Below are 21,226 nucleotides of genomic sequence, written 5' to 3'. Positions count from 1 at the left end.
GCTATTCGACCGAATAGTAGCGGTTTCGGTCAAGAATACCATCATAACTACCAGGAGAGCGGTATGCTGACCCCACGCCCCTCCTTTCCGCATTCTCCACTGAGGATGACATGGCGGTCGGATGGTCCCGGTAGGCCATTCGTGGCCTGAAGACGGAGTGTTTTTTATTTTTTTATTTTTTTAGTGCTTATTGCGTACTAGCAACCCGCCCCAGCTTCGAGCGGATAGCACAAAGTACTCTATTTGATCAAAAGTATCCTGACACCACTGTGCAATACGGAGTTGAGCACTAGATGTTACGAAAGGCGGACCCGCCAGTATGAAAGAAGGCGGCGAGTGTTTTCTTGTCAGTAAAGAAGCTGTAACTGTGGAATAGGTCGGTTAGCAGAGCTTAATGACTCCGAACATGGACTAATCAATGGATGTCATTTGAATAACAAATCCAACAGTGACATTTGAACCTTTCTAAAGCTGCCCAAATTGACTGTTGGTGGTGTGATTGTGAAGTGAAAACGCGAATGACCGACAACAGCTAAACCAAGAGCAGACAGACCTCACGTACTGGCGGACAAGGACCGTCGAGAATTGCGGAGAAGTGGTTGTGAAAAATAGCGTGAAGTCGGCGGAAGGAATCAGTCGTGAGTTCCAGAGTGCTACCAGCAGTCCAGCTAGCGCAATGACTCTGCGTAGCGAGGTCAGAAGAACAGGATACGATGACTGAGCAGCTCCTCCAACCACACAGTACTGTGGTCACGGCTAAGCGAAGCTTGAGGTTGCGTAAAGAGCGACGACAGTGGATGAGTGGAAATGAGTGATACGTAACGCTGTACCCCGTGGCGATCCGACGGAAGGGTTTGGATTTGGCGAACGCCTGGAGAAAGTAACCTGCTGGCAAGCGTAGTACTAACAGTGTTGGTGGTAGTGCAGTTTGGAGGTGTTTCTCACAGTTAGGGTGCGATTCCTGTACTGCGCTTCAGAAACGCTAAATGGGAAAGGCTTATAACCCATTTTACAGCCTTGTGTACTGCATGCAGTAGAGACGACGACGATTGATTGCATCACAGTATGACAGTGCGACAATGCATCCTGACGTGAAGCAGCATCTGTGAGGCAATGGTTTGTTGACCGTAACATAACTGAAACGGACTGGCCTGCCCACGGGCACTATCTGAACTGAAGGAACATCTTTGAGATGAATTCGATTCACACTCCAGCGTCCAATATCACAAACGTATCAAGTTTGGGCTCTTGAGGAGGAAGAATATGCGGTTATGGCTCAACATATGCTAATCGCCATTAAAATTGCTACACCACGAAGATGTACTACAGACGCGAAATTTAACCGACAGAAGATGATGATGTGATATGCAAATGATTAGCTTCCAGAGCATTCACACAAGGTTGGCGCCGGTGGCGACACCTACAACGTGCTGACATGAGGAAAGTTTCCAACCGATTTCTCATACACAAACAGCAGTTGACCTGCGCTGCCTGGTGAAACGTTGTTGTGATGCTTCGTGTAAGGAGGAGAAATGCGTACCATCACGTTTCCGACTTTGATATAGGTCGGATTGTAGCCTATCGCGATTGCGGTTTATCGTATCGCGACATTGCTGCTCGCGTTGCTCGAGATCCAATGACTGTTAGCAGAATATGGATTAGGTGAGTTCAGGGGGGTAATACGGAACGCCGTGCTGGATCCCAACGGCCTCCTATCACTATCAGTCGAGATGACAGGCATCTTTTCCACATGGCTGTAACGGATCGTGCAGCCACGTCTCGATCCCTGAGTCAACAGATGAGGACGTTTGCAAGACGACAACCATCTGCACGAACAGTTCGACGACGTTTGCAGCAGTATGGACTATCAGCTCGGAGACCGTTGCTGCGGTTACCCTCGACGCTGCATCACAAGTAGGAGCACCTGCGATGGTGTACTCAACGACGAACCTGGGTCCACGAATGACAAAATTCATTTTTTCGGATGAATCTAGGTTCTGTTTAAAGCATCATGATGGTCGCATCAGTGTTTGGCGACATCGCGGTGAACGCACATTGAAAGCGTGTATTCGTCATCGCCACACTGGCCTATCACCCGTCGTGATGATATGGGGTGCCATTGGTTACACGTCTCGGTCACCTCTTGTTCGCATTGACGGCACTTTGAACAGTGGACGTTACATTTCAGATGTGTTAGGACCCGTGGCTCTACCCTTCATTCGATCCCTTCGAAACCCTACATTTCAGCAGGATAATGCACGACCGCATGTTGCAGGTCCTATACGGGCCTTTCTGGACACAGAAAATGTTCGACTGCTGCCCTGGCCAGCACATTCTCCAGATGTCTCACCAACTGAAAACGTCTGGTCAATGGTGGCCGAGCAACTGGCTCGTCACAATACGCCAGTCACTACTCTTGATGAACTGTGGTGTCGTGTTGAAGCTGCATGGGCAGCTGTACCTGTACGCGCCATCCAAGCTCTGACTCAATGCCCAGGCGTATCAAGGCCGTTATTACGGCCAGAGGTGGTTGTTCTGGGTACTGATTTCTCGGGATCTATGCACCCAGATTGCGTGAAAATGTAATCACATGTCAGTTCTAGTATAATATATTTGTCGAATGATTACCCGTTTATCATCTGCATTTCTTCTTGGTGTAGTAGTTTTAATGGCCAGCAGTGTATATTTAAACCCCATTGAAAGTTTCCCTAGGTCAAGTCGTTATAAAGGCGTATGATGGACACACCCCATATTAATGGTCCCGTAATGGGAGTCCGGATACTTTTGCTAAGATATTAAGAGGGTTGCCCAGAAAGTAATGCACCGCATTTCTTCTTCAAGTCTTTATTGAACATAATGAAAATTATGGTGTTTTGTGTACACACCCTATTTTTCCACGAAATCTCCACCCCGTTCTGTGACCTTTCTCCAGCGCGAAACAGGGGTATGTCTGTCCTGTCGGTAACGATCCTTGTCGTAGTGGCGGGACCAGTGCTTCACTGTGTGCATCACAACTACCTCGTCCTCAAAATGTCTTCCACTAATGGCATCCTTTAATGGCCCAAACAAGTGGAGGTCCGAGGGGGCTAGGTCAGGTGTGACAGACGTTGATGGTTTCCCCGACCGCTGCAAATCGTGGAACTTCTCCGAACCGCCTTCCGATTACCTCACCCTCCGTGCCCAGAGACATAATACTTCTGTCGACAGCAGATGCTCCATAGACTTTGCACAAGCGTTTGTGAATATTCGCCACAGTTTCTTTCTCTGCAGTAAGAAATTCAATGACGGTACGTTGCTTGAAACGTACATCACCTACAGCCGCCGTTTTGAAACTGTCCTACAACTATAATCCGTTCATCATAAGAATATACCAGATGTAAACAAACACAAACGCGACGATTGGTCAGCAGCCGTAGCACTCGTGCACTGGTGTTGTTACGCTCTTTGAAGTAGGTCCTACTTATGTATTAAATATCTTATTATTAAGTTACTTTAAATGAAGCTTTAAGATATTCAAATGTATTAACAGCCATCAACATTTTTCTTAATCACGCTTTAGCTACGTAGGTATTATTTCAAAAATCGTGTACAGTCACAACCTTTGCACCTTTGTGCTCTGGTTGTTGCGCTTTTAATGCGCAGTATGTTAATGGCTGAGGCTCCTTTCTGTTCTGTAGTGAAACACGCGCGTGGAACACGGTTAAAAAGTGCCGAGAAATACACTGTTCCTAATGTTTTTCATAAATTTACGGAGATAATAGTCTTTGAAGTTTTCCCAGCTTTGTATGTACCACAGTTGATAACTAGGCCTGAATTGAACGCACAGCGCAGTCGGTTATTCGTCCTTAGGTTCAAATCTTACCAGTATCAATTTTTTTTCTCGTTCAATTTGAAATACCTACATCTCGTAATTATAAAAATTATCAATTGTATCAATAATGCACGTCTTCTTGTTTCTAATTACAAATTGGGCGCGATATTCCTGTTTCCATTTCAAATACAAGTTCTTAATTATCGATGTCTTATGAAATACTGTTCATAAAAGTTGTTTAAATTAAGAGAACATAACAATTTAATTTTTTAAGGCAAATATGAAAACCCAAATCCTCTTTTTTGGACTATGTCCATCGTTTTATAACACAGAGGTATGTAAGTATCGTAGAAACATGAAAACAATCATTTTTCACAGCATCGAGCACATCATACAAATGCTGCATTTTTACTTTTGCTACTGTACCATTAAAATATGAACCCAACAGAACTGATCTGGAGCCAAGCTGCGGCATTTGGCCCGCGAAGTAACAAGACTTACGTTAAGCTGCCAGACGTACTGGATATACAACCAAAAGCACGTTATGTGCACTGCACTGCTCACAGTTTCGACTTGGCAGTTGTAGACAGTCTCCACCATCTTATGGCTATGAGGGATATTTTGGCTTTAGCCAAGGACTTAATAAACACCGTAAGGGAAACCAACAAAACGACGGGGCTTTTCAGAAGCATACACTGTGGGAGCGCCAACGACCAAGCTGGTCTACGACCCCTATGCCCGACTTGATGCACTATGCGAGCTTCTAGTATCTTGAGAATATTGAAAAACTTTGAAGAACTTCTAGATTTTTTGAAACATTTTCTGCAGAGGACAAAACACAGGTTACAAATGTGCAGGCTACCTTGAGTCAATGCTACAATTCAAGACTCATTTCTTTTTACGCCTTTATTGCCATGCAGTGAACCCAGTAGAGGATGTCAATGAAAAAATTCAATGCCCTCATCTAAGTGTTGCTGATCTGGAAAAAATATGAGGGCTTGTTTTGTATATTGAATGGAAGGCGTGATAGTTTTGAACACTTTTGGGAATTGTGATTAAAAGAAAAACCTTCACAAGTTGTTGATCCTTCGCTTCCTCGGAATCAAAGTATGCCAAGGAAGTATGAACACAATGAAGCCAGCTCATCGCACACTTTCAAAACCCCCAAAGGAACACTACAAAGCTATTTACATTGAAGTTTGTGAAACGGTGCAATCTTGCATTACTGATAGGTTTGCTTCAGCTGGACTCACAGGTCATTGCAGTTGAACAAGAGTGCTTGCTTTTAGTAAACAGAGGTGAAACAAATTTGGAAAAATGAATTGAGTTTTTCAAAAATCACCTAGACATTGAGAGACTGCGCTTACAGTTGAATATGGTAGCCTATATCGCTAATAAAAAAACAACTGGTCTTAAAAAACATGCTTGATGTAAGAAAGTACATTACACAAGAGCCTGCAGTTGGAGAAATGTTATGTGAAGTAGTGAAGTGCATTAAGCTTTCCCAAGTAGTTCCAATCACGACAGAAACAGCAGAACGGTCATTTAGCGCACTTAGACGTCCGAAGTCATATCTCCGATCAACAATGGGACAGAAGCAATTGAACAACTTGGCTGTTCTTCATGCCCACCGAGATGTTTTGGATGAATTGGATATCCGACCAGTCATCGACGACTTCATATTCAGTAATCCAGTCAGGCGCTCGATATTTGCACCTTTCTAAAGACTCTAGCCCTAATAATGGCAATTTGAGCAATATTAAAAAATCTTTAAACATTTACAATGTTTAATTTTCAGTTTCGAAATATTAGTACCAGTTTAGTACTGTATTACTATATTACTATAGTAATGTAGTAGTTATTTTCAAATACTTTAATATTTTAGGGTGTTGTTGTTGTTGTTGTTGTTGTTGTTTTGTCTTCAGTCCTGCGACTGGTTTGATGCAGCTCTCCATGCTACTCTATCCTGTGCAAGCTTCTTCATCTCCCAGTACCTACTGCAGCCTACATCCTTCTGAATCTGCTTAGTGTATTCATCTCTTTGTCTCCCTCTACGATTTTTACCCTCCATGCTGCCCTCCAATATTAAATTGGTGATCCCTCGATGTCTCAGAACATGTCCTACCAACCGATCCCTTCTTCTAGTCAAGTTGCGCCACAAGCTCCTCTTCTCCCCAATTCTATTCAATACCTCCTCATTAGTTATGTGATCTACCCATCTAATCTTCAGCATTCTTCTGTAGCACCACATTTCGAAAGCTTCTATTCTCTTCTTATCTAAACTATTTATCGTCCACGTTTCACTTCCATACATAGCTACACTCCATACAAATACTTTCAGAAACGACTTCCTCACATTTAAATCTATACTCGATGTTAACAAATTTCTCTTCTTCAGAAACGCTTTCCTTGCCATTGCCAGTCTACATTTTATATCCTCTCTACTTCGACCATCATCAGTTATTTTGCTCCCCAAATAGCAAAACTCCTTTACTACTTTAAGTGTCTCATTTCCTAATCTAATTCCCTCGGCATCACCCGACTTAATTCGACTACGTTCCATTATCCTCGTTTTGCTTTTGTTGATGTTCATCTTATACCCTCATTTCAAGACACTGTCCATTCCGTTCAACTGCTCTTCCAAGTCCTTTGCTGTCTCTGACAGAATTACAATGTCATCGGCGAACCTCAAAGTTTTTATTTCTTCTCCATGGATTTTAATACGTGCTCCGAACTTTTCTTTTGTTTCCTTTATTGCTTGCTCAATATACAATTATACTGTTGGTGGGGGGGGGGGGGAGGTTGTTTTGGGGGAGGAGACCAGACAGCGAGGTCATCGGTCTCCTCGGATTAGGGAAGGACGGGGAAGGAAGTCGGCCGCGCCCTTTGAAAGGAACCATCCCGGCATTTGCCTGGAGCGATTTAGGGAAATCACGGAAAACCTAAATCAGGATGGCCGGACGCGGGATTGAACCGTCGTCCTCCCGAATGCGAGTCCAGTGTGCTAACCACTGCGCCACCTCGCTCGGTGTTAGGTATACTGTATTGACTTTATTAACTGTATTAAAACGTTAACTTTGAGATATTGTTTTTATTTAATGAACCCTGTGCTTTATACAGAGTAAGCTTAAATGAGCTATTTCACTTATTAATCAAATTGCTATTACTGTGCGACAGCAATAGTTTATGTTTTATTCTTTTAATGATAGTTTAGGATTTATTTAAATATAATTTGTCTTTTCAGAGCTATATATTCACTGCTGTGTAATGGTCTGTAAGCATGATTATTACTGTAAATTAAATTAGCGTTTTACGAAAATACCGTGCGTGTTCGTTTTCTTTTTTCAAACCCAAAAAACGTCAGGCTTGTCTAGTTTCCCGGAGTGTCGAGTTATCGAGAGTCCAGTTTTCGGGGTCCTAATGTTGATCATATGACTCTAAAATGCTTAAAAAAACTTTTAAAACACCATTTTTCATCTAAAATTTAGAAAATTTCCCGGGGCAAGACCACCAGTATACCCCCCTCCCCCCTCCAATATTTTTTGTAAGTCGGCGCCCCTGCCCTCGTATATGTACAGCCGGACGACTTGTCTGCCGTAGCTGTTATAAATTACGGGTAAAAACCTTGAGTCTATCTGTGTAGTTCTAAGCTTAGCCTTCACATATAAGACAGAAAAACGCGGCGAGTGATTTAATTTATAATACGTGAAGAAAATGACATAATTTGCTCTCACTCGCCAGGACAGTGCACATGGAAAAAAATCCAGGAACTTTGTGTATGCTACCAATTGTCTACAGCAAATTTGTGGATCTTTTTTTGTAGAGAGAGAATTTCCTGTGACTCGGAGCGGGCTGCCGGAACTGAAATGTTTCGTCGCGTGGCGAATACATTTTAGAGAAAAAGTACTAAAATAGTTGTGGAAGTCTGTGATCGAAGAGTATGTGGCACACCAAACTTTATTAATGTGGGTATGTACCCACTCGGTCTAGCAACTCAATTGTTTGATGTGCATAGGATAGTGGAACGCTCCGGCATGTGTTTAATCGTATGCTTAATATTGGCTCGTCCGGTGTTCGTGATCTATTGGCAAGCGTTGCTGCCTCTGGATAACGGGGTTCCGGGTTCGATTCCCGACCGGGTTGGGGATTTTCTCTGCCTGGGGACTGGGTGTTTCTGTTGACCTCAGCATTTCATCATCATCATCATCATTCGTGGCATTGGCTAGATTGGACTGTGTAAAGGATTGGGGTTTTGTACGGGCGCTGATGACCGCGTAGTTGAGTGCAACACAAACTCGTCATCATCGGCTGTCACGGAGAGGGTGTCCACCCCCCCCCCCCCCCATTCGCCCCCGCACTAGTAAAATTTTCATACCATGGAGCGAACACTTAAGGCTGGCTTTTTCAGTGACCAGCTGACGTGAATTAAGTCAGCATTTAACCCCCAAAAACTCGACATTTCCTCGCGTCAAATTTCCAGTGGCGCCCAGTCAAAAGCGTAACACTTCAAACTGCGAAAATTATAAAAGTTTCGGGCATTTTTCCTACGGAAGTGTTTCATGTCTTCTATACCTCTTTTCATCCGAACCAGCACCCATAAAAAAATTTAATTCCTGTTGCCAGACGCAGATTCTTGGGCTCGTGAAGCCTAGAAATATCGTTTTCAGATAACATCAAGGGGAGATTGCAGACAATGTGCAATATGTTCTATGATCCGCAGCGTCTGACAGCTTAGTAAGTCTTGACATCATAGCAATGTCAAGTAAATACCGTGAGCGTATTCACGGGAAATTCTGCCTTCGCTCGTTATTGGAAGTGATAGTTCAGCACAAACCACTTAGACAATAAGTTCACACTTTCATTTTAAGGCACACTGAAAAGTATTGCATTTGAATCTTAAGCAAAGTTTGCGTGCCGGTCTCGGTGGTCTCGCGGTTCTAGGCGCGCAGTCCGGAACCGTGCGACTGCTGCGGTCGCAGGTTCGAATCCTGCCCCGGGCATGGATGTGTGTGATGTCCTTAGGTTAGTTAGGTTTAAGTAGTTCTAAGTTCTAGGGGACTGATGACCACAGCAGTTGAGTCCCATAGTGCTCAGGGCCATTTGAACCATTTTTTTGAAAGTTTGCGTGATTGTTACGTTTCTTTTATTACCTTGTATTTGCCTGACACAATTTTCCTATATCTTATGTTTTAAAACTGAAATACTGATTTTTGCATGGAGATCAATCTCGACTATTTATTATTCTTTTAAAAATTATAACACACAGCGTGATTAGTAAATCGTGTTGATTGCCTTAATTAAACCCACCAGGTTATCCGAGAGCACTAATGCGCTGCTTCCTGGAATTGGGTAGGCGCGCCGGCCCCGGATCGAATCCGTCTGGCGGATTGACGACGAGGGCCGGTGAGCTGGCCAGCCTGGATATGGTTTTTAAGCGGTTTTCCACATCCCAGTAGGTGAATACCTGGCTGGTCGCCACGTCCCGCCTCAGTTACACGACTCACAGACATCTGAACACGTTCACACTATTCCATGGATTACACTAAACGCAGACAGCTGCGGTACATAATTCCGGGGGGGGGGGTGTATGGGGTGGCGCAGGAAGAGCATCCGGCCACCCCTTAACATTAACATTATCCTTGCCAAATCCTACACTACTCATGCCGACCATGCGCAACTGCGGGATACAGGCACAAGTGATAGGTAGATAAAATTTATTCCCTTAATTATATCAATTACTGTGATTTTTAATTTTTTAATCTTAATTCATTGAATCGTAAATGGTATACAACAATTTTATATAAGTAAATAATTTTATATAATGAAATAATTAACGTTACATATTGCATTATAAGAATTTAATTCAAATTTCGTTTTCAAATCATATTTTCACAGGTTGTTGTAGTTGTGGTCTTCAGTCCGAAGACTGGTTTGATGAAGTGCTCGATGCTAGTGTATGCCGTGCAAGGCTCTTCATCTCTGCTGCAACATGCGCCCGTTTGAACCTCGTTGCTGTGTTTAAGACATGGTCTCCCTCTGCATCTTCTACCTGTTCCCTACGGATATAGTGGCCTTGTTCCAACACTGTCTATCCTCGACCTATATTCAGTACAATGGTGAATTTTATGAACAGATTGATGGGGTAGCCATGGGAAGCCCCCTAAGCCCCGCAATTGCGAATTTATTCATGGAATATTTTGAACATCAAGCACTGCAGTCGGCCAAAAAAAGCCCCTCGAAGTGGTATCGGTATGTAGATGATACCTTTGTAATATGGAATCATGAGGAAGAAGCCTTGATTGATTTCCTGGTACCCTTAAATAGCATCAACCCAAAGATCAAATTTACTATGGAGAAAGAAAAGAATTGACAACTTAACTTTTTGGATGTATCAGTTATCAAACGGGCGGATGGGACCTTAGGCCATAAGATCTACTGGAAAGGTACACGTACTGATCGCTACCTCCATAAGAACTCAAACCACCACCCTAGGTAAAAGAGAAGGGTCATAAAAACACTAGTGGATAGGGCCAATAATATTTGTGAACCAGGCTACTTACAAGAAGAACTAAAACATTTACGAATGGCTTTTGAGAAAAATGGTTATACGAAAAACGAGATTAACTGAGCACTTCACCCAAGTAGAAAAATGCCTAAAAATAGGAGACAGCAACAACCATCAGCTGGAAAAGTATTTCTTCCGTTCATCCATAACATCACGGATCGCATTGGGAAAGTACTAGCCAAGTTTCAGGTGGAGACTATTTTCAGACCTACTAAGAAAATTAGTGAATGCCTTAGATCAACAAAAGATGCTCGTCACCCCCTAGCCACCCCAGGGCTATATAAAATTCCGTGTAGTTGTGGCAGGGTTTACATAGGAACTACAAAAAGAAGCATCAATACACGGTTGACGGAGCACAAAAGAAACTGTCGCTTGGGACATATCGGCAGTAGCGGAACATGTTTTTAAGGATGGAGATCACGAAATAAAATTTGGTGAGACAAGCGTGCTAGCGACGACGTCGCATTATTATACACGTATGTATAGAGAGGCAATTGAAATCCACAAACATCAATACAATTTTAATCGTAAAGAAGAAGGATTAAAATTGGACAAGATATGGCGGTCGACATTGCATCAGTCACGTGACAATCGATTGCCTGCAATCGAGAGAACAGACGATAGCCAGAGATAGCTACACATCGACGCCACGTGACGTGCGGTGGCGCCCTCTACGATCTCCATGTAAGCGGCGGCCCAAGCTCCTAGCAGCCAGTCGTCGACTTACCTCGGAAGATGTTCTCCGTAGTTGAAAACGAAACGTCAGTGAGAAGTAGTTCTACAGATCGACCACGGCAACTTAGCCCGGAAGTGTTTACTGTTGAAGACGTCGGCCGTGAAAGCCTACATGGGATCTATCCTATTCTGTTCATGTTCACCGCCGTCCTAGACAAGTTACAGGACATTGTGAAAAAGGACTCAAGAAATGTGGGTTTTGGAAGCCAACCCTACTGGGCTTCCCGAAAAACAACCTCTACCGTCCACGTCATACCTTGTGTTTGCGGACGACCTGGACATACAAAGGACGAAGAGACTGCCATCATACAGCTCGAGGTACTTGAAGAATATGCAGAAAAAGTAGGATTAACAAATCTCATTCGAGAAAAGTGAATTATTATGTTCAAAAACAGAAATTTCGGGCCTGAAAACAAAATACGGTAAAATCAACAGGGTGCTGTACTTTAAATAACTTAGAAAACTCATCGAACGTATGGACGTTGGAAAAAAAAAGCAAAATCGGCTCCAAAAAGTAAAAAAAAAGAATTTGTGTTAGTTCTAAGCCTCTACGGCAAAAAATCCATCGGCACTACAACACAGCCACAAAATCAAAAGTCCTCTACACAAGCGAAACACAGACACTTATCAAAAAACATAAACTTGAAGAAATAAAAAAGAACAGGAAAAGACCATTGGAAAAATTATAGGAGCACGACATACCTACGATGATTATAGGCTATAATCAGTCAAATCAACAGACAAGTTTTCAAACATCGAAATTGACAGACTACCAGAAAAGAGATTGACAAAAATTATAATAGACTGTGTAATATCACATAAGAACTCAACACCTTGACTGAACGAAGGTCGAAAGGACCTTAATAACGGAAACATAAGATCAACCGACATTTTCTACACACACACACACACACACACACACACACACACACACACGGTGTAGATAATTGGGAAGATGCATCAGAGCAACCAAAATAAAAACAGTATAGACAAAAGTGGTCGGGAGAACATAAACAAGTCTTCTTGGAAAGAATGTAAGCCTATTGGAACAACAAGAAGCACAAAGAAAAGTTGAGTTACTTGCTTAACATCATCCATTTATTGGGCGAATTTGTTGTAGCAGCAGCAGAAACAACAACAACAACTTTCAAAATTTTTTCAAAAGCATTATAAAACAGGCTGGAAGGCCAACTGGGTCAGCAGTCTGGAGAATACCGAGGAGGGATTAGAAAAGGACGTTCCTCTGTGGAAAAATTTTTAAATCTGAAATCAATAATCGAATATAACAGAATAAGATCCAAAAGCGTTTATATGACATTTGTAGATTTCAAAAATGAATAAGATTCAAGTGTTTCGAGCTGACAAGTTGGTTGCAGTCACAAAAGACACAATTAAAAATCCAAAATTAAATTATTAGGTGAAAACATTTAAGGTTTTTGAGATCAAAACACATGTAAGACAGAGGTGAATTATCCCCACTGCTGTTCAATTGTGTACTAGAAAAGGTAATCAGGGACTTAAGGAAAAGAACAAAAGAAACTGGAATAAAAAAAAATTAAAAAAAAATACAATTACAACTGAGAGAAGGGGGATAGACAGAGTTTTGGTTGTTTGGCTTTTACCTTCAATCTCGTCATCTTAGCTGAATCAGTAGAAGGTGCAACAATGCAGATAAATCCTCTACAGGAAACAGCTTCAAAAGCAGGCCTATGTACATCTTTTGAAAAAACAGTGTATATGACAGATGCGAAGGAGGCAGTGAAATACGAGGGCCGTTCAGAAAGTAACCTCCGGTTGATTTAAAAAAATACACCAAGTTAAATAAAAATATTTTAATATATACATCTTACAACTACATCTTTGCACTATTTTTCTACATAGTCTCCATAGTGATTGAGGCACTTATCGTATCTCTTCACAAGCTTTGAAATTCCTTCTGCATAAAAATCACCCGCTTGTGCCTGGAGCCAGCCTGTGACCGCATCTTTGAGCTCTTCGTCGTCATCAAACCGCTGTGACCCGAGCCATTTCTTCAAATGCATGAAGAGGTGATAATCACTTGGCGCCAAGTCTGGGCTGTAATGTGGATGGTTGATAACGTCCCACTTGAAGGACTCAAGAAGGGCCGTTGTTCTGCGAGCAGAGTGAGGACGGGCGTTATCGTGCAAAAAAACGATACCGGAAGTCAGCATACCACGGCGTTTGTTCTGTATAGCCCGTCGTAACTTTTTTATTGTTTCACAGTACACGTCTTGATTAATGGTCGTACCACGTTCCATGAATTCAACCAACAACACGCCTTTGGCATCCCAAAACACCGTTGCCATCAGTTTTCTGGCAGAAAAATCTTGCGAGGCTTTTCTTGGTTTGGTAGGCGAATTTGAATGTGCCCACATCTTTGATTGTTCTTTTGTCTCAGGGTTCACGTACTTAATCCAGGTTTCGTCAACGGTCACGATTCTGTTTAACAATGATTCTCCTTCGTCCTCATAACGTGACAGAAAGTCTAATGCAGAGGCCATTCTTTGAGTTTTGTGGTGGTCGGTAAGAATTTTGGGCACCCATCGTGCACAGAACTTACGGTAACCCAATCTTGCTGTCACTATCTCGTACAAGAGAGTCTTAGAAATCTGTGGAAAACCAGTAGACAACTCCGACATTGAGAAACGTCGATTTTCACGAACTTTTGCATCAACTGTCTGAACGAGTTCGTCAGTCACCAATGATGGTCTACCACTCCTCTCTTCATCATGAACGTTTTCTCGTCCACTTTTAAATAAACGTACCCATTCATGGACAACTCCTTCACTCATAACTCTTGGTCCGTACACGGCACAAAGCTCACGATGAATAGCTGCTGCAGAATATCCTTTGGCTGTAAAAAACCTTATGACAGCACGCACTTCACATTTGGCGGGGTTTTCTATTGCAGCACACATTTCAAACTGCCACAAAAACTAAACTAGCGCAGGTACGACGTTCACTCGACCACGGCTTGATGCCGACTGACCTGTTGAGTGCGTGAACGCACAGATGGCGTCGCTACTCCCCCCACAACCCCCACTGTGACCAATCGGAGGTTACTTTCTGAACCGCCCTCGTACATGGAAACTGATTAAGGAAGAATAAAAGGAGACTACAGACTTTAAATTATAGGTGACGTAATACAACCAAGTACTTTGAACAAAGAGTGTAACTTATCAAGAACAAGGAAAAATTGAGATGACTTTTCAACTAACAAAAAACTTATATAACAAGAAATCTATTTCCATAAATGCAAAACTTCAGCACAACACCACTGTTATTAAACCAGAATTCCTTTGTTTAAGTACAGATATACAATTAAGTGAAATAGAAAAGAGAAAAAGAAAAATAACCAAGGAGGTTTTGGGACCAATATATGACAGTGGGAAACAGAAATGAAGCAGTTGTGAAGAAGTTTATGAAAAAATAAACAATATCTGACACAATGAAGAAGAGAAGAATTGTACTGTAAGGACACCTAAAAAGGCTACATGAAAAGAATAACGAAAGGTATTTTTAACTTTTTTGACAGAAACACAAAAAACATCACTGGCATGGATCAAAGACGTTAAACAGGACCTGAAAGAAATAGGAGCAGGAGAAAAATTCAGAGTAAGAGTAAAAAGTTTCAAGGGCTTCCAGGAGAAAACAAAAAGTACAGGTACAATATGGACAGAGAGAGAATAAGAAAAGAATAAAAAATGACTGGACAGAAAGAAAGGAGAAAAGAAAGAAGACCTAAGTAATTTCATGTGATCCTTCTGATGAAACAATTCCAACATCTATATTCTTGAAAAGAACTGAAATTTTCTGTCATAGTTCCTAAATAAGGTACACTTGCATAGGCACCTCATAGTACATAAAATCTGTCTTGTAACCCCACATTTCCTGGAGTGCATTGATAATTTTAGATGTCACACTAACTGTGCACATAATGGGAATCTGATAAAGATTCATTATTGAAAAAAAGCGAGTGAGAGTTTGTGGCTGGCTATTAGCTAGTAAAAAATGAATTAGCAAGCCACCCTGTAGCACACTAAATTCCCCTTCATATCTGTTTATGAAAGTGTCCTGATGCAATATGAAACCTGAAAATTCTATTCTCAGCGCCATTTAAAATAGAGGGATGTACATATTTCTAACCTAAGGGATTTCCATTAGCTAGTACAAAAAGAACAGGTAGTTAAAATGTAACTCAGATTGGTTCAGCACAAGCACCTTTTGTATTAGGAGTCCAGTGCCTCATTATTAAACTTGGTGGTGAGGGGGGACATCTTTGCAATTGAATTGTTGGAAGATGTTCTCTCATGATTGTGTTGATGGTTATGTGTGACCATTAGTTTATTTTGTTCAAGTTTCCCAATGACTTGTGGCCTTGCATCTTGAAAATGAGGAGTGTGTCTTTAGATGGTGTACATGATCTTATAATGTATCTCTTTGTCTACTGTGTCAACTTCTTCAATCCTCTGGATTCCCACATATACTCCTATTCAACAGAGAAGGAAAGAGTATCTTGGATGTCCTAGCCAATTCCCTTTGGACTGTGTGAAGTGACACAGTGAGCAAGACACTGGATGTGTATTTGGCAGAATGGCAGTCTAAATCCCCCCTCCAGGAATCCAGATTTAGGTTTTCAGTTGTTTCCGTAAACTGACTAAGACAAAGAGCAATGTTCAGTTCTTGCCCCATTCTTTCTGAACCCGAGTAGTGCTGAGTCTCTAATGATTGTATTGTTAATAGAACTTAGGTTTGGATCTTCCTTCCATTTTCTCTGCTCATCTCCACTTCTTCTTCAATCCATCCTCATGCAAGCCAGTACCATCTGGATTGCATGCACTTTTACACAAGTTTTTATTAGTCTGGGAGGGGAATACTAAAGGCACAACCATGAGAAACTACTAAATATCAATAACCAAGCCTTTTTTTACACTCATTGTTGTAAATATTAACCACAGTGATTGTCTAAAGTAGGGTACAAGACTTAAACACCTGGGCCTCACCAACAAAGAGAAGAAAACTTGCTCAAGCCCTTTGATAGAATATTCAAATATTGAACAGATAGGATGGTGAGTTATTCCTATACACAGATTGCTAGCAATCTCCTTGGCCTTCTGTGAGTTATTTTCGCACTCAACTCTCAACAGTGCTGAATGTGGTGTAGACTGAAAAATGGAACTCATTCCGAGAATATGTCGTCAACTTTGTGCCCTATTGATGGGCAGTGTCAAATATCTCAAGTAGCATGGCCATAGGTCACACAATCATAGTCTGCATGGGACCAAACAAAGGCATTATAAGAATATGATATGTGCAACTTACTCAGCACCATTGAAGCTTTTAAATGTCCTATAAACATTGGAGCCTGAGCATAAAGTGGGGCATTCATGACTCTTGTGTAGTCGAGGCACAATTTAATCAAGGAAAGGAACAAGCTAACATTAGAAGTGGATAGGCCATTTGCAAGTCATTAATGAGATTTTATTCCAAAGCAGTATGTATCAGTTACTACTTTTCTTGGAATTAATAGATTTTGGGAAAGTTTTTATCTTGATCAGCATTAAGGAAAACAGCTTTGAGTCAACTGATATTAGTATTCTGAAAAATATATACATGAATGCTACAGTTTAATTAGATCTAATCATGATAGTATGAAATTCAGAATTGGAAGATGACTTGTGTGCACACAACCCTCTCACCACTGTTCAACAGAGCTCCATTTCAGTACAGAATTAACTGTAAAATCAACTGTATAATGATTAAATGATTAACTGAATATGAGAGAGTATTAGCTGACTTAGAATGTTTGTTACCTTTGTTCTAGATCGCACGAGAGATTTTTATACATAGAGGTCTGGTGCACAAACATGTTGTTCGGCTGCATCATTTCTTCGAGGATGCTCTCAATGCATATATAATTCTGGAGAACTGTCCCCGAAAGGTAAGGCTACATTGAAACTAGTAATCAACAAATACATCCAGAAGCAGAATTCTGAGAAACATAAATTGGATAGTAGCTACATCAGTGTACTGAGAGAACATGTCCCATTGAATTTTATTGCAGAACATCAGGGATGTTTGTCCTATGTAATACAATTATGTTTTCTTGAAATATAACTCTTACTAGTAACATTTTTAACAGTAAGGATTTCACAACAGTAAAATGTACACCTAATTTATGACCCTTTAGAAAATGATAATGTGGATAATTTTTGTCATTTTATGATAAATTATCCCATTGTAGATAACTTTTCTATGCATTTTATATCAATGGGATACATGTAAAAAGCATGCATGTTGGAGCACTTGATATTGTGCTACAATTATATTCTAGATGAAGATTTAGTTTACTACTCAAGAATATTATATTTTAAAATTTTTGAATTAGAATAAGTTAATTATTTGCTGTAGTTGATTAATAGTACACTTGAAACATTATTAAAACGTGTCTCCAACTTTTCAGTCACTGGTGCATGTCCTGAAACACAGGTGGACAATCACAGAGCCAGAAGTTCGATATTACTTAAGTCAGCTTGTGTCTGGTGTTCAGTACATTCACAGTCAGAATGTAATCCACAGAGACCTGAAACCTGGTAACATGTTCCTCAGTGAAAGTATGGTGGTGAAGTTAGGTGACTTTGGACTTGCTATGCAAATTGATGGTGACAAAAGAGTGTAAGTTATTTGTAAAAGGCTGTATATTTTAAGGCATTCTACAAATAAATATTATAAGAAAATGTTATATTTTTAATGTTTCCTTAATATCATATCATTGTGTCTTCATTGACTATGCTGAAACAAAAATTTTCAAAATGGTAGAGGGCTGCAATAAGTCATTGTTTCCATTCTAGCTTTATAAAGCATATCTAGATTTCAGCTAGTAACTAGCTATTATCATTGCAGTATTTCAGAGTTGTTATCCATGTGCGAGTACATCTACATCTGTTGTTTGGGCTCTGTCAGTTCATTAAAGATTGTCTTTAATGAACTGTAACAGAGCCTGAACAACAGGTGTAGACATACTAGGGCATGTATAACAACTCTGAAATACTGCACTGATAATGGCTAGTTACTACTCAAAATCTGGATCTGCTTTAATGAAGCTAGAATGGAAACAATGACTTATTGCTGCTTTCTACCATTTCAAAGTCGTATCGGAGCCATGGAGTGCATTATAGGTTACCAATGGAGGTAATTTGATGAAGCAAAATTCACCAATTGATTCTTAAGTCTTTAATCCTTTGGTCATCTTCAACGATTTTACTGACAATGCTGCTTTTTCAGTAAAATAGTTTTCGTCAGTGGTTCCCAAACTTCCAAACACTGAGAATCCTGTTAGTTTAGTGAGACACCTTGTTTAATTTGGAAAAAAAAACCTGAAAACACTTGTTTTATTCAGAGATTAATTCAGTTTTAAATTGTTACTAATAACACACAAATCATAGTAAAATTTAAAAATAATGTTCGTATTGTCAAAATGGGTTAATAGTATTTAGCAGTGAATTTATTCACATGGAACATCAGTGTTACACAGAACACAGTTTGAGAAACACTGATCTTACATGTACCTATTCGATTTCTGCAATTTTTCTGCCATATACCTCTTTGTCAATAAGGAGGTCATTATCATATTGTACAAATAAAAGTAAGCAACAATTAGTTCTTTGTAAATGTATCTCCCTCCAGCTTGACTCTTTTATGTGAAATAATTTCTGTTGATGCGGAGAATCATTATTACAGAAAGATCAGAAGGCTAAGATCGCTATCTGGCGATGTTTGATGCTGCCACACTGGAGATCACTCTTGATTAATTTTCATATTTTGTGATTCCAAGATAAAATTAGAGAAATACTTATATTTAAATATGTAGATGCCAATACTTTATTGTACTATTACTCCAAGACTGCAAGAACACTTAAGTCAGTGTCCAATTTTGTATCAGTTGCTTGTTAAATATTTCTTTAGTAAACTACTGTACTTGTTGAGGATTCAGATATTTTTACTTTCCACATTTAACTCTTTCCTTTCTTCATAAATTTAGTGATAATGAGTGAAACAATCATTTTCATACTTGTCTTCCTTTTTCAGCTCTATATGTGGCACCCCAAATTATATTGCTCCAGAAGTTCTGAACAAGCTCAGCTATAGCTTTGAAGCCGATGTGTGGGCTATAGGCTGCATAATGTGAGTACTAGTTTGGTTCATGTGAATTACAAAATTTTGTGTAGATGTAAAGTGGACTGCATTGTGCATTAGCAGCAGCAGTAGTTTATTGCTAGTAATTGTATTGCCTGACACATGCTAAACTAAAATGGGCATAACAGTTATTTGGAGCCCTTCCAATTTTCCTCCTCTCCTAACTGGGTAGAGTGAAGTAAACATGTGTCCACAAGAGAGGGGTTGCTCCCACATACAGATTTCGTTCATTGCAGAAGTATCCATATCTCTAGAAATAATTATCATATATCACTGAACTACATTTTTACCCTTATTCAGGCACTGTTGGAGGATGCTATTGGCAACATTATAGTCTTAGCAATGACTATATGACAAGTTTGGTTGTCATGCCGTAAATGGGTTAGTGGGGTTCTTTGTCGGCGCATTTCATCATTGTGGCATGGCCTCTCTCCATGAAAATAAGCATAGGGCCATCAAACTGATCCTGACGGCTTGGACGACCTCCTCACACCCTTCCCGGCGAGAGGAGGTCATTTTGGCCAGGTTGCAGATTGGGCGTTGCCTAGCTGATGACGCTCGAGCAGTTGCTCGTGTCCTTAGTTTTATTACATTGACGGACTTTGTAAATACTTTCTGTTGTTGCCCCCTTGCGTTTTTCTACGCTATTAGTGCATTGATTTGCATGGACGTTAATAACCTTAGTAGTTGTGCGCCCTAAACAAACAAACAAAAAAACTGTAAATGGGAAATTGTGCTGTTTACTTTGGCTAGACACAGGCAGGTACCTGGTCAGAACAGTACCGAAATAAAGTGCCCTAAAATTTTGTCTCACTTTGTTGTGCAGAACTTTGTCTTGAAGAAAAGGATTGTCAAGCACTGAAATGTAAGGAGTCAGTCAACAATTTAAGCACTTCTTGTAGCTCAACAGTGCAACAAACAGAGCTGAAGAATACCTGACTGACGTGTTACCAGTTTCAGTAACTGCTCATCTTCCTGCTGCTCCATCAACAAATTGTCTTAGATGACCCTATGTGTGATATTCCAGAGAACATATAGTAAGGGAATGTGCTGGCCATCAACTTCTCATCCATCCATCCATCCGTCATCTTAAATCCTATATAGAATCGCTAATCGGCTAGAGTAGTTCTATCCAACTAGACGATGATGAGTTTACAGCTTGCATGGTTATCAGCCCCTCTATTCACAGAAAAACATGCATGAAGATATGAAATGAGAAAAGGAGATCTGTCAGCTCCAGGATCTTTGAACATGCGCCATTGTGGCTGAAAAGTGTAGGAGACAGTAGCTTTAGGGAGACAGTTAAGAGAGAAAATCCAGGCAGCTAGAACTGTAGTTGGTAACTTGTTGACTTGGCAGGTGTGGCACCAGAAGACAGCAAAAAGAGAGATGAATTCTTAAATAGTGTGTTCAAGAAGTCCTTCACAGAGGAGGACTGTACAAACATACTGCATTCAACCGTTGCATAAACTGTGTATTCCGTATATAGATTATGTATGGAGTACATAGTAATGGGCTTACCTAGCATAGAGAAGCAACTAAAAAGAGTTGAAAACAAATAAGCTGCCAGGTTGAGACCGAATTCCAACTCAGGGTTATAGTGGGTACTCTTTTTGCATTGTTCCCTTGTTATGGACTCATAGGCTACCATGACTCTCAACAACCTGAGAGCAATCAAAGGGCATCACCAAGGCATGGAATACTTCACTCCAGACCTCTCAGAAAGGTGCCATGATACTGTGCCGACTGCGTATCAGCCGCACGAGACTTACCCCTTATGCGTCAAGAGAGCACACCTCAATGGAGCTGTGGTAGTCATTTCACGATTGTCCATATTCTCAAAATATGTGACCTGCTGATTGATCTGAGATAAGCAGTCAACCTGTTTACCTCACTAA

At 40.7% G+C, this 21,226-nt stretch overlaps 1 protein-coding gene across 1 annotated transcript in view; it reads left to right on the top strand.

The window, feature by feature from the left end:
* LOC124721655 (serine/threonine-protein kinase PLK1-like) overlaps positions 1 to 21,226 on the top strand; it is a 262,748-nt gene that overhangs the window by 233,050 nt on the left and 8,472 nt on the right. Inside the window, exons 3-5 of the mRNA XM_047246724.1 lie at positions 16,957 to 17,073; positions 17,596 to 17,807; positions 19,221 to 19,316. Coding sequence (XP_047102680.1) covers positions 16,957 to 17,073; positions 17,596 to 17,807; positions 19,221 to 19,316 — 425 coding nt within the window. The remainder of the gene's footprint in view (positions 1 to 16,956; positions 17,074 to 17,595; positions 17,808 to 19,220; positions 19,317 to 21,226) is intronic.

Source organism: Schistocerca piceifrons, chromosome X, assembly GCF_021461385.2.
Source record: "Schistocerca piceifrons isolate TAMUIC-IGC-003096 chromosome X, iqSchPice1.1, whole genome shotgun sequence".
Classification (NCBI taxonomy): Eukaryota; Metazoa; Arthropoda; class Insecta; order Orthoptera; family Acrididae; genus Schistocerca; species Schistocerca piceifrons.
The sequence above is the reverse complement of the archived record's forward strand: the minus strand, read 5'-3'. Positions and strand labels throughout refer to the sequence as shown.